This window comes from Megascapheus bottae, chromosome 6 (assembly GCF_031878675.1).
Source record: "Megascapheus bottae isolate mThoBot1 chromosome 6, mThoBot2.hap1, whole genome shotgun sequence".
Classification (NCBI taxonomy): domain Eukaryota; kingdom Metazoa; phylum Chordata; class Mammalia; order Rodentia; family Geomyidae; genus Megascapheus; species Megascapheus bottae.
Window position 1 is genome coordinate 13088847 of NC_143514.1, and position 12905 is coordinate 13101751.

Genomic DNA, 12905 nt, shown 5'->3' on the forward strand with positions numbered 1-12905 from the left:
CAGCGAAAGAGATGAGAGATGACATAGTACATTAAGGACAACAATCACTCATTATATGGCTTTTGTTTTTATATCCTAGAGGTCCTTTCATTTAGTGTCACACTGTATGGCCTTATGTATCTAGGTTTTGCTCTATTGTAAATCTCTTAAAGCTAGGATTTCTAAAATTTATTTTACTGCCCCCACTGCAAAAAAAAACAAAAAAAAAAGAAGAAGAAAGATAGGTACTACTAATTTTCAGAAACAGTCAGATTTACATAAAACAAGATCAGAGGCTAAAATTGTAAATGTGTGATTGACCAGTTACTTGCAATCACGTATAATTATGATACAGACTCTTTGGCAATTCCTGATATAAATTACTTTTTTTTGATAGGCATATGTGCATGTAAGTACACTGTTTTGAGAAACATTCCTGATGGTGGGCTCAGAGTGATTTAATTGTCCTTATGTTCCTTAAATCTGCAACATAAATCCTGAGTGATCAGCTGTGGACGAAGAACTCTGCTGTTTGGCTTGACATTAGAGATTGATGACGCTTGACTAGACAAGTGGAAGCCCATCTTCTTGATAATGAGAATGAACAGAGCTCCCAATGGATATAAGGAATTGAAATCCAGGACTTGATAAATGATAAATTCGAGGCAAATAAACTGACAGCAGTGTTGCAAAATATTAGATGACTATGGGATAGCTTATTTGATGATATACTTGGTTAAAGCATTTCACATCCTACATGACATAAAACAGAATCAAACACACTTTAGGGTTAACACTTCATAATGGAGCAGCACATCTTTATCAAGTAGATTTTCTTCATTAATCTCAAAGATAATGGACGTCTATGCGTGAAATGTTATTTATTCTTTTAGAATTTTGATCTGATGTTGCTAAGAAACCTAGCTGGGATTATAAATGCAACATGCAATACATGCTGACTGAATCTATGATCTTCTAGCCTCAGACTCCCACATGCTGGGATTATAGGTATGTAACATTAACTATGAAATTTAAATAGGGCTTGCGTAATCAGGACCTGGGGAAGAAGTCTGAATGCAACAGAATAGTTTCTGCTGATTAATAAAAACATATAAAATATAAATAATGGAGATAGGAATGGTGGGTAAATAATAGTACATATTCAATGCACATATGTGAAAAGGAGCCATGTAAATTGAGGGTAGGAGTAGAACTGGGAAAGATAAAGACAAATGATGGGAGGGGTATCATTGATCAAAATGTACTACATTTACATATTAGTCTATTTTAATGTTTAAATAAATATATATGTACGTGCATATAGATACATATACACAAACATAGAATTCAAAATATAATCCCTCTATACATCATCTTTACAATAACAGTAAACTAAATTAATTTTTTTGAAAATTCAAAATGTCTGCTTTGACTTACCCAAATGGGTCTCCAACTACAAGGAACGCAATATCACTGACATCAGCATCCTTTAAAATATTATCTGCTTCTTGTTCCACTTCTTCTCTATCAGCAAGTATTAATTTTCTCCCATAAAACTCTTCCTACAGATTCAAGTTCAATATCAAAATAAGAAACAACAGGTAACAATACACACACACGCGCGCGCGCGCGCGTGCACATGCAGCACAAAACAATCTTTGTCTAGAGCTGTGCAAATCTTGGCAACCATCCAAATACAGATCATTTAATGCAACTCATCAGTGAGCCAGTACTCTATCTCATGCTGCAATTAAACTTTGTCTTTGGGGCTATCATAATATCCCAAGAGGAGGCCGACCTCTTAACATCTGAGGCCTCTAAATTTGGCTCTAATAGACCGGGCAGAACATGAGAGAATGAACAGAGAATATGTATGCATGAGCTCCTGTTTAGAAACATGATAATAGAGAATATATTAAACACTAATGGTAAAACATGCAGGGTGGTTCAGCTTTTATTAAATTTTCTCTGATAAAATCACCCTAGATAAAACAAAAGCCAGCATCAATAAGACAAAATAGGAAATGCCAATTTGGCTGTTTACAAAATCAGCAAACATCCTTACAACATTTTAAAGACAAAGTTAAAATTGTATTCCCTTTTCCTGCTAAGAAGGTAGAGGGCTGCAGGAAAAAGGACTTTTGAAACAAACTACTTTGTGAATTAATCTTTTGAAGTTCAAGTGTAGAGAACATATTCAGGAGAGTAAGCCAGTGAACCAGTATTTATGTGGTACTGGTAAAGCTATTGTGCCAAAACAAGAACCTTACAGATGCATAGGATAGCATGCATCTCTAATGAAGTAAAAGATGCATAGATAAATAATACTGCTTGTTACATATTGAGAAGCTGAGTTATAAAAAGTTATAAAGGTTGCTGTAGTGGAGGAGCATCTGGCACTCAACAGTAATTGTCAAACAAATGAGCTAATAAACAAATGATTAAGCATCCCAAGATCAATGCTATAGGTTCCAACTCTCAATTATTTCCTAATACTTAACTCCTTCAATGTGAAAAGGATCCCATTCAGGAGTAATCTCCCATAAGTTCTCAATGAAAATATTTTTATAGACAAAAAAATGTTCTCATTATTTCCACTTTGATTTTCATGTTTTACTTTGACTTTATAAATCAGAAAACTGAACGGTCAAGAGAATTGTTTGCAAATCTAAGAAGACCCACATTCATGATTACAGAAAACAGAAAAAGAAAAAGAATCACGGCTTTTATTGAACTAACATTTTCTTAAAAATAAAGATCAAGGAGGCCAGGAGTTTGGCCTAGTGGTAGAGTGCTTGCCTAGCATGCACAAAGACCCAGGTTCGATTCTTTGGTACCACATACATAGAAAAAAGCCAAGAATGGTGGTGTGGCTCAAGCGGTAGAGCTCTAGCCTTGAGCAAGTCCAAGGACAGTGCTTAGGCCCTGAGCCCAAGGCCAGGACTGGCAAAAATAAATAATTTAAAATTAAAAATATGCTTTTGAATAATGAACAAGACATTAAATAAGTCAGGAGAGAATTAAGACATTTCTTGAACTAAATGAAAATGAAAATATGCCTTACCAGAGCCTTTGATAAATAGGCAATTTTTGGTTTGTTTTGTTTTCTTGGTTTTGGTCAGTCCTACAGCTTGAACTGAGTGCCTAGGGCTCTATCCCTGAGCCTCTCTGTGCACAAGGCTAGCACTCTACCACTTCAGCCATAGTCAGACTTCCAGCCTTTTCTGAATAGTTTATTGGAGATAAAAATTTCATGGACTTTCCTGCCCAGGCTGGCTGAGGATCAAAGGATCCTCAGATCTCAGCCTCCTCAGTAGCTAGAGTTGCACGTGGGAGCCACTGGCACCGGCTTGAAAGGCAGTTCACAGAAAAGCAGTTTGAAGAGGTAGCTTATAGCTATCTAGTTTGGTCTAGTGGTAGGAGTGCTTGCCTAGAATGCATCAAGACCCAAGTACAATTCCTCAGTACCACATATATAGAAAAAGCCAGAAGTGATGCTGTGGCTCAAGTGATAGAGCACTAGCCTCGAGAAAACCCAAGAACAGTGTTCAGGCCTTGAGTTCAAGCCCCAGGACTGCCCCCCCCCCAAGAAAAAAGTGAGACATGCCAGACAGGGTGGCTCAAACCTGTAATCCTAGCTACTCAGAAGGCTGAGATCTGAGGATAGAGGTTCAAACCCAGCCTATGCACTAAAGACTGTGAGACTCTTATCTCCAATTAACCTCTAGAAAACAGAAAGTGGCACTTGGCTCAAGGGGTAGGGTGGTAGCCTTGAGCTGAAGAGCTCAGGGACAACGCCCAGGCCCCCAGGGGAGAGCACTAGCCTTGAGCTGAAGAGCTCAAAGACAGCGCTCAGGACCACAGTTCAAGCCACAAGACTGACAAAAAAAAAAAAAAAAAAAAAAAGACAAAAAGGCAGCTCTCAAATAAACAGCCTCATGATGTGACTCAAAGTTTGAGAGAATAAAAATAAACAAAATCCCAAATTAGTAGCAGACAGAAATAATAACTATGGCACAAATCAATGAAATGGAGAATACAAAAGTTTAATGGAAGAGTTGTTTCTTTGGAAACATAAACAAAAATGACAAACTCTTACAAAAACTAACCAAATGTGAGAAAAGATCTAAATTAATAAAAGCAATGACAAGGGCTGGGAGTTTGGCCTAGTGGTAGAGTGCTTGCCTAGCATGCACAAAGACCAGGGTTCAATTCCTCAGTACCACATACATAGAAAAAAGCCAGAAGTGGTATTGAGGCTCAAGTAGTAGAGCTCTAGTCTTGAGAAAGCCCAAGGACAGCGCTCAGGCCCTGAGCTCAAGCCTAGGACTGGCCAAAAAAAAAAAGGTATATTAAAGATATTAAAGTAGATACCTCTAAAATTCCAATGATCTGAAGAGAATATTTTTCTAACAAATTGGAAGATTTAGAAGAAATAAATGGCTTACCAAAATTAAACCAAGAGGATATAATCAATCTAGATAGATCTATAATGAGCAGTGACAACAACTGCAACTGCTAAGCTCTACCTGTGCATTAAAGAACACTAATGCTTTTCAAACATAAAATGGAAAGGGAAAAAATGCTTTGAAAGTATCCCAAAGAAGGTAGCATTACTCAAATATCAATACCAGACATAGGGATCGAACATACGCACATACATACATACATACATACATACACACACACACATACACACATACACCATAAACCAGTTTTTCAGATGAAAATAGATGTAAAAATTGTCAACAAATACTTGCTAATCAAATTCAACAACACATTAAAAGATCATATACCATGATAATTTAGTTACAATTCAATCTATGCACGCCAATAAACATAATAGAACACATAAATATAATGAAGAGGAAAGCAGTTAGATGATCATCTCAATAGACACATAAGAAACCTTTGACAAAATTCAACATTATCTCCTGACAAAAGTCCTGAAGGAACTAGGAATCAATCTATCTCAAAATGTACTGGCTTTATTTTACAAGCCTGCTGTCGTTATTATTCCACATGGGAAAAAAGCTTTTTAAAAAGCTTTTCTGTAAATCAGGAATGAGACAATGATGTCGTTCTCACCACTCTTATTTAACATACTGTCTGAATTATTGGCGAGAGCAACAACAACAACAAAAATTAATTAAATAAATAAAAGACATGCAATAAGAAAGAAGTAAAATTATCCCTGTTTGCAGATGATATGGTCCTATACTTAAAAGACACTAAAGACTCATTTTCAGCAAAGTAGCAGGATACAAAATCAATATGTATAAATCAGAGAGAGAAATCAAGAAAACAGCCTCTAAATAAATATCTAAGGATAAACTTTACTGGGTAAAAGACTTCTAATATCAGAACCACGGAACACTGAAGGATAAAATTAAATAAGACACTAGAAAGAAGATGGAAAGGCTTCTTGTATTCACAGACAGGGCAGAATTAATATTGTGATGGCTGAATTATCAAAAACAATGTACATTTTCAATGTAATTCCCATCCAAATTTCAGTAACATTGTTCATAAAACTAGAAAAATTGATTCTAAAATTCACATGGAAGCCCAAAAAAACCCAAATAGCCAAAGAAATACTGAGCAAAAAGAGTAATGCTGAAGGTATCACAATACCTGACATTAAATTATACTACAAAACCACAGTTACCAAAAACAGTTTCATGTCAGGTGTGGGTAGCTCATGCTTATAATTCTAGTCACTCAGGAGGCTGAGATTTGAGAACAGAGGTTTGAAGCCAGTCTATACAGGAAAGTCCATGAAACTCTTATCTCACATTGACTATCCTCAAAAAGCAGGAAGTAGAACTGTGGCTCAAGGGGTAAGTGCTAGTGTTGAGCATAAAAGCTCTGGGACAGCACATAGGCCCTGAATTTGAGCCCTAGGTAGGACTGACACAAAAATGAAACAAAGCAGAACAACAACAACAAAAGCCAGTACCATCCTGGCACAAAGACATATTAGCTATCATTGGAATAGATGAACCAGAAAAAAAAAATCCTATATAGCTCTAGCCATTTGAATTTCAATGAAGATGACAAAAGCTCATGGAGGAGGGGGAAAGATATCAACTTGAACAAATGGTTCTGGGAAAGCAGATACCCACATACAAAAGACTAGATCCCTCTCTCACCTAGTACAAAATCAATTCAGAAGAGATTTAAGACTTTAAGATCCTCAAACTCTCAAAAGTACTGGAGGAAAATATAAGGAAGAAATTTCAATATATAGGCACAGGCAATGACATTCTGAATAGCTGGGGAAAACAATAGCAAGAATTACAAGTATGATTGAATGAAATTTTAAAACTTCTCAACACAAAGGAAAGTTGACAGCTACTCATCTGACAGAGGATTAATATAAAAGGTCTATTAAAAAAAAAAAACTTAGCTGGGCATTGGTGGCTAGCTTCTGAAAGGATCAGTTTGAAGCTAACCTGGGCAAGAAAGTCTACAAGATTGTTCTCTTACCTGCAACTATCCACCAAAAAACTGCAAGTGGAACTGTGACTCAAGTCTTGAGCAAAAAAGCTCAGAGACAGAGACTAAGCCCAGATTTTAAGACCTGGGGTGCCTGGACACACAGACACAAATGTGTACTGTTGCACTCCTAGACATTAGGATCTTCTATTCAGTGTATTGTAATACTAATAACACCTTATTCTATTAAACTGCTTGTTATCTTTGTTTATTCTGCTAAAAGTTTAAATTCACTGTAGTTTTCCTTGACCACTGATTAGAGATATTTCCATCATGCTGAGGATAGTTTGACTCTATCCTAAGAGTAAAAGCCAACAACTTTTGTTCTAATGCATGACCAACACAAAGAACATAATTTCTTTTTTACATTTTTAAAGTAACTTCTCTGGGTTGTTAATCTCAGAGCAGAGATATGAAATTCTGCAGGAACTTTTTTTTTGTTTGGAAGACATGACAGAGTCTAAAAATGTATTCCCTCTTCCCAGAAGAAAGTCAAAAGTTCATTTCTTAATCATTTATATTCCACTTGGAGTTTGACAATACACTTAAAATTGACCTTTCATCTAAAATTTACCAAGTCCTCAATAAGGGCCAGCTAAATGTAAAATACACTAACAAATCCTCTTGCTTCCCGTAGTCTACAGGCTTATGCTACATATACACGTGGGAATGTGATCCTTGCTAGGAAATGTCTACTTAAAGATCCTATCTCTCTGGTTAGGCCGAAGACAAAAAGAGGCGGATAGCCATTCCCTATGGAAATACTTCAAAGGGGTAAGCTTTCAGCTGAGCTACTGAATAGATAACCAGCTCATTAAGGCCACTTCAGTACCTCATTAGCATTCAACACAAGGATGTCTTGGCTATCTCATGAAATAAAGGATTGTGATAACAATCCACAGGAATATAAAACTTTCCCTTTTCTTTTGTTATCCTTTGTTTATTGGAGAGAGACTCAGCATTCAATCAACAGGCCAAGTAGAACACATAGGCCTTTCATTTTTCTTGTTTTATACTTCTCAGAGGAATCATTGAAGGGCCAAGGGTGTGTGTGTGTGTGTGTTTTACCAGTCCTGGGCTTGAGCTCAGGGCCTGAGCACTGTCCTTGGACTTTCTCCAGGCCAGAGCTCTACCACTCGAGCCTCAGTACCACTTCTGACTTTTTTCTATGTATGGGGTAGCGAGTAATGGAACCCGGGTCTTCGTGCATGCTAGGCAAGCACTTTAACCACTAGGCCAAACTCCCGGCCCCAGGGTTTGTGTTTTTTAAAAGAATCTAACCAGCAGATAGTGGAACCAGCCACTCAGCTTAGTGGATGCTAATCAGATGCTAAGCTGTTGTTTTCCCAGGAGGCTGGGGGAACCCCACCCCACCCCATGACCTACCAGGGCTTCCTTCCCCACAGTCAGGACTGAGGTGTAGGCCTCTAGGTAGGCCCGACTGCAGCTTCTCACAACTTCCAGACCCTTGACGGTGATGTCTTTGGCATCTCCCAGGCCCAAGCCGACGAGGTAAAGCATTTCCAGCTCCGGGATGGGGGGAAAGGTTGGGGACTGCAGGATGGAGTGAACAAGAAAGACCATGTCAGCTACACCGAGAACCCCCTGCCCCTACCACCACCACCACAAGTCTGACATAAAAAAAAAAAAAAAAAAACCAAAGTGGCTCCAGAGCAGCGGCCTGGGGCTGGAGCCCCATGTGTCATGCTGAAGGGCTGAAATAAGTGTTTAAAAAAAAAGCCGCACCAATTTGGTCCAACTACTCGAGGAAAAGATCGCAGCTAGCTCGCCAGACCCCACAAAATCCGAACTGCTGGGTTTCCACACACACAAAAAAATAACAGTCAAAGCCGAAAGGACTCGAGGGCCGCCGGCGCCTGGGAATCCGCTGCCGTAAGGCGCAACGGAAGCGCGGCGTCCTTACGGCATTTGCGGCGCTGTTGCGGCACTTTACGACTCTCCGGAGGGGCGGGGCCAGCTACCTCCTAGACGCTCGAAGCTCTGACTGGCTGTGCTCGTGGTGACCTGTCGACCACGGTGACCTGCCGACCTCCGGGGTCCGAAGGTGAAAGGTCAGTGGGTCAGGCAGTCGGTGGAGTCCTCTTCGCGCCCGCCCTGGCCCTGCGGGGAACGAACTTAGTCCTCCCATGTTCCCTTGGCTTGAACGGGGTTTCTGCATCCTCGTTTGGTCCCGGGTGAGCGCGGTCACTCTGAGCCCGGGAAGGGCAGGTCGGGATCGGGCGGCGGCGGCGGACGCGGGCTCGGCCCCGGGGCCCACCGCCACCCAGCCCTGTCTCCGGGGTGAGGTATCGAGTAGGCAGACCCGGCGAGGCGTGGCCCCGATTTCCCCGGAGGGTCTCCCCACACCCTTTCCCGGTTCTGCCCCGGTGATCTTCGGCCGGCCGGATCGCCCCCATGCCCTGCCTGCCCTGGGCCTCCGCAGCGTCCTCACTCCCGGATCCGCCCGTACCGAGGGCAGCGTCCTTCCACCTCGGGCCACCTTTGTGTTGACAGAGTCTCCATCCGAGTTCAAAACACACTTTTCATTGTTTATCTCAGTACACGCTACCGATTATTCAGACTTTTCAGTATCTTCTTGCCCAAACTCCATTTCTTTTTTGATCCTCCTCCCCTCTCTTGTGTGTGTGTGTGTGTATCTGCGCTAATACTGTGGCTTTTTTTGCTCAAGGCTGGTGCTCTACCACTTGAGCCACACACTCTCCGCTGATGGCTTTTTGCCAGTTAATTGGAAGTAAGTCTGCTCAGGCTGGCTTCGAACCTCAGTCCTCAGATCTTAGCCTCCTGAGTAACTCTAGGCCTGAGCCACTAGCACCTGGTCCAGTACTCGTTGCTAAGCCTTGGCTTTTTTTTTTTCTTTTCCTTTTCCTCACATTGCTTCTGTCTATCGTTTGTACATCTCATTGGATACTAACTTCTACCCTCCTTAAATTAACTTATTCCTCATGTGGTAGAAAACAAAATCTCAAAATGTATTAAAATATAGATATCTGGAAAGACCTAAACGTATATCAGAAGAAAGATAATCTTATTTAAGCATAGATTTCTTAAGTATGACATCAAAAACATAATGCATAACTAAGGTGGACTTAAAATTTTATGCTGTTCATAAGAAATATATGAAAAAAATTATGCTGTTCAGAAAGTACCACTGAGCCATATTTGCAATACAAGACTTGCATAAAGAACATTCTAAGCGCAATAAGAAGAGATCAATAAAAAAAATGAGCAAAAGATTTCAACCAGCATCAAAGAAGATATGTGTAAAACAGATAAGCATTTTAAAAGATACTAAATATCATGAGACATTAGATAAATAGAAAATTTAAGCCAAAAAAAATCCTTCTGCACACCTATTAGAATGGCTAAAATGAAAAAAGAAACAGAAATATTAGCTGTCCACTTACACAAGTCCAGTTCCTAATATTTTGCTAGCTCAAATTTCATCCTCTCATCCAGGCCTCTTAGCCTGTGTATTATTTTTTTTTTTCAGGAAATCTCCACTTAGATATACCAGATGCATAACACATTCAGTGACTCCACAGCTAATGCCATTAAGTTCTCTTCCAGGTTGGCATTTCTGTCTTTGCTACCTGCTGTAGTTCAGGTGAGAGTACACAATTTCCATCCATAATTCACCCAACCATGTACTTGAGAGTCACTCCTGCATACAATAGTGTGTGCTTGTTTTCCTCGGTAGGAGATGTAGCTAACCTGTCTTGGTTCAGGTCCTCATTTTGTCACTTCTTCAGCAGGTCTTCGTGTCTCCCTCACATCTTTCTTTAAGGGACCAGCAAGTTCTAATAAAGCTACAGTCTGAAAATATTACTTCCATTCTAAAATCTTCATTTGGGAGGCCAAGGCTCTTAACACCTCCCACCAGATCATCTGTGGTGTGGTCACTGCTTACTTGTCTAGGCTCATCTCCTTCCACACCATGAATTTTTCCTTTGCCTGTAGTTCTGTGACTACAGCATATTTTGTGCTTCTCTTCTACCCTCTGGAATCCTGTCTCCCATGCTCTCCTGCCTAACAAACTACTCATCGATTCAAATTAAGCCCAGGAAATCTTCCCAGAGTTCTTGAACACCCTAAACTGAAGTGTCTCCTCTATTTTCTGCCTGTGTATAACAGATTTTTTGTGCTGGTAAATGAGTCTATTTTGTGATTAAACCACCAGTTTTACAAAATCAAGGACTGTATCATCTCTGCCTCTTCTGTAAGGCTTAGCATGGTGCTTGGCACACGGTAGATATTGAATAAATGTTTGCCTGTGGGTTATTTATCTACATATGGCTAAGCATTTCTGAAGAAATGCAGAGGTGATATTTTAAATGACTTCTAAAACATCACTGATAATAAGCATGCACAAATGCTTTCCTCCTTTCACTTTAGGAGGTCATTTGTGTTGAAAGACCTGTGACACATCATGAATACTTCAGTGCACTGCTAAGTCCATGAGCAAAGTTCTTAGGTACTGGTTATGTGTTTGTGTGTATATGTGTTCAGATTTTCTCTGAAAAATTTCAGATAGATTTACAGTATAAAGATGTCAAAAAGGATAAGCCATAAATATGCTTCATTTCTCTTTAGAAAAATTTCTAATGAAAATGAAGTTGTTCTCTGTATGCCAGACATTTTAGTTACTTATCAAAACTTAGCCAGAAGAGAGCTTTTGTTTTTGAATTTGTAACAAACCTACCTTTTACCTGCCTTCATTCCTCAATAGGAATGTAAATTTTTCTCAGAGATGGATAAATAGAATGGTTATGAAAATCAGTGTTTTTATCTTCCCTAACTCAACAAATCAGCCAAATTTTGCCAAGTCTCTTTCTGCAGAACTGTTTAGTGGGATATGGCCATTTCCCTTTTGATATTTAAAATGGGTTTCAAATATGATTGTGTTTCCCCAAACGATTTATTGAGCAAACTTTGAAACAGGAAAATTGAAGCAATTTTATAATAAGTGTCTGTATAGCCACCCCCAAGTTATTCAGCTGAGTGATCATTTATCAGTCTGCCCGGATAGATATCAACCTGCCTTTTTAAAATGCATTTTGTTTGAAAAATAAGCTCCCTTCTAGTAACAGATTCACCAAATAACCTAAGTGTATGTTAGATTATATCATTTCTTCACTTAATTTAAGCTGAACATTGGTAATTTTACTTTAATGGAGTTTGACTAGATTTTTTAACACATAAAACTGTGTTAATGATAACAAAAGCAGTCAGAATACAGATTATTTTTCAAGTCGCATGTATAACAGAGGAGAGGAATGATTGTGGAGAATAGTGACTCCAGGTCAAAAAGAAGAAAATAATGGTTACAATAAAAGCTCTTTTTTTAACTTAAAGAATAACAGGATGAATCATGCCTGAAGAATTGTTCTTTTTTTTCTTTTTGGAACCCTCATTATGGGAAATTTTTATATCTAAGATCTTCAGGCAGTGATTGTAAAATGTGAGTGAAATGTTCATAGTTACAAGAAATTAATACTGATGAGTTTTCCATTCCATTGTCATTTATGTTACTCCTATTTTAAACTAATAACATGGTTCGGATACTGCATTACATTATGGGAAAATTTTAATTATTATACATCTAAAAGATGTCATCCTTCAGTTTTCCTGTTTAAGCTTGTTGTTTGTCTATTGAAAAGAAGGCATCAGGGGGACTGACTAAACTCTATCTGACCTTATTATGAATAGAGAATATTATTTTACTCTGAAGCTGGCCTTTTAACCTACATGTTCCCTTTGTTAGAAGAAATCTTGATTAATATTCATAGAGTCTAGAAACCTTGAATTGATTGATAGCCATTATTTTCTAACAAATAAGTGATCATTAAAAATAGTGCTGCTTTACATGGAACTATATTTACCTATGTTAAAAGATTTCAAGTTACTTTTTGTGCATTGATTTACTTAGGAAAATAATCACTTTATTTAGTGTTCATCTTTGCATTTACTTTGTATGGTGATATAAACTAGATAAATAATTTTAAAAAATTATCACAAATTAAAATCTGTTTCACTGAAAATTATGGAATATTTCATATTTCTCATTAATCCTTACTTAAAAGAAGTCAACTAAAGTCTATATTTTTGTGTAAAGTGGCTCCCTTCAGTGTTGTCTTATGTGCCTGTGTTTCAAGTGCTTTTTGTTGTTTATTTGTGAGGCATTTTTATATTTTGCAGCTCTTTAAAGTTTGTTGCTAAAAAATATTCAAGAGATTAATGCTAGGCCAGATTTCAGTGCCTCACACCAGTAATCTTAGCTGTGCAAGAGGCTGAGTTCTGGGAATCATGGATCAAAGCCAACCTGGATAGAAAAGTCCATGAGACATTTTATCTAGTAAAAATCCAGAAGTAGAGCAGTGGCTCAAGTTGTAGCATGCCAACCTTGAGCA

The 12905-nt window shown here is 38.6% G+C and overlaps 1 protein-coding gene and 1 long non-coding RNA gene across 2 annotated transcripts in view; one reads left to right on the forward strand and one right to left on the reverse strand.

The window, feature by feature from the left end:
- Positions 1–8370, reverse strand: part of Dph5 (diphthamide biosynthesis 5) — a 36013-nt gene extending 27643 nt beyond the window's left edge. The window contains exons 1-3 of the mRNA XM_090334280.1: positions 8224–8370; positions 7864–8031; positions 1417–1541 (exon numbers count right to left, since the gene is read on the reverse strand). Of these exons, the coding sequence (XP_090190406.1) occupies positions 1417–1541; positions 7864–7998 (260 nt within the window). The 5' untranslated portion in view covers positions 7999–8031; positions 8224–8370. The remainder of the gene's footprint in view (positions 1–1416; positions 1542–7863; positions 8032–8223) is intronic.
- A 127-nt stretch (positions 8371–8497) lies between these two features.
- The window catches only part of LOC150061395 (uncharacterized), a 46608-nt gene continuing 42200 nt past the window's right edge, over positions 8498–12905 (forward strand). Inside the window, exon 1 of the long non-coding RNA XR_016535815.1 lies at positions 8498–8549. This is a non-coding gene — a long non-coding RNA (uncharacterized LOC150061395). The remainder of the gene's footprint in view (positions 8550–12905) is intronic.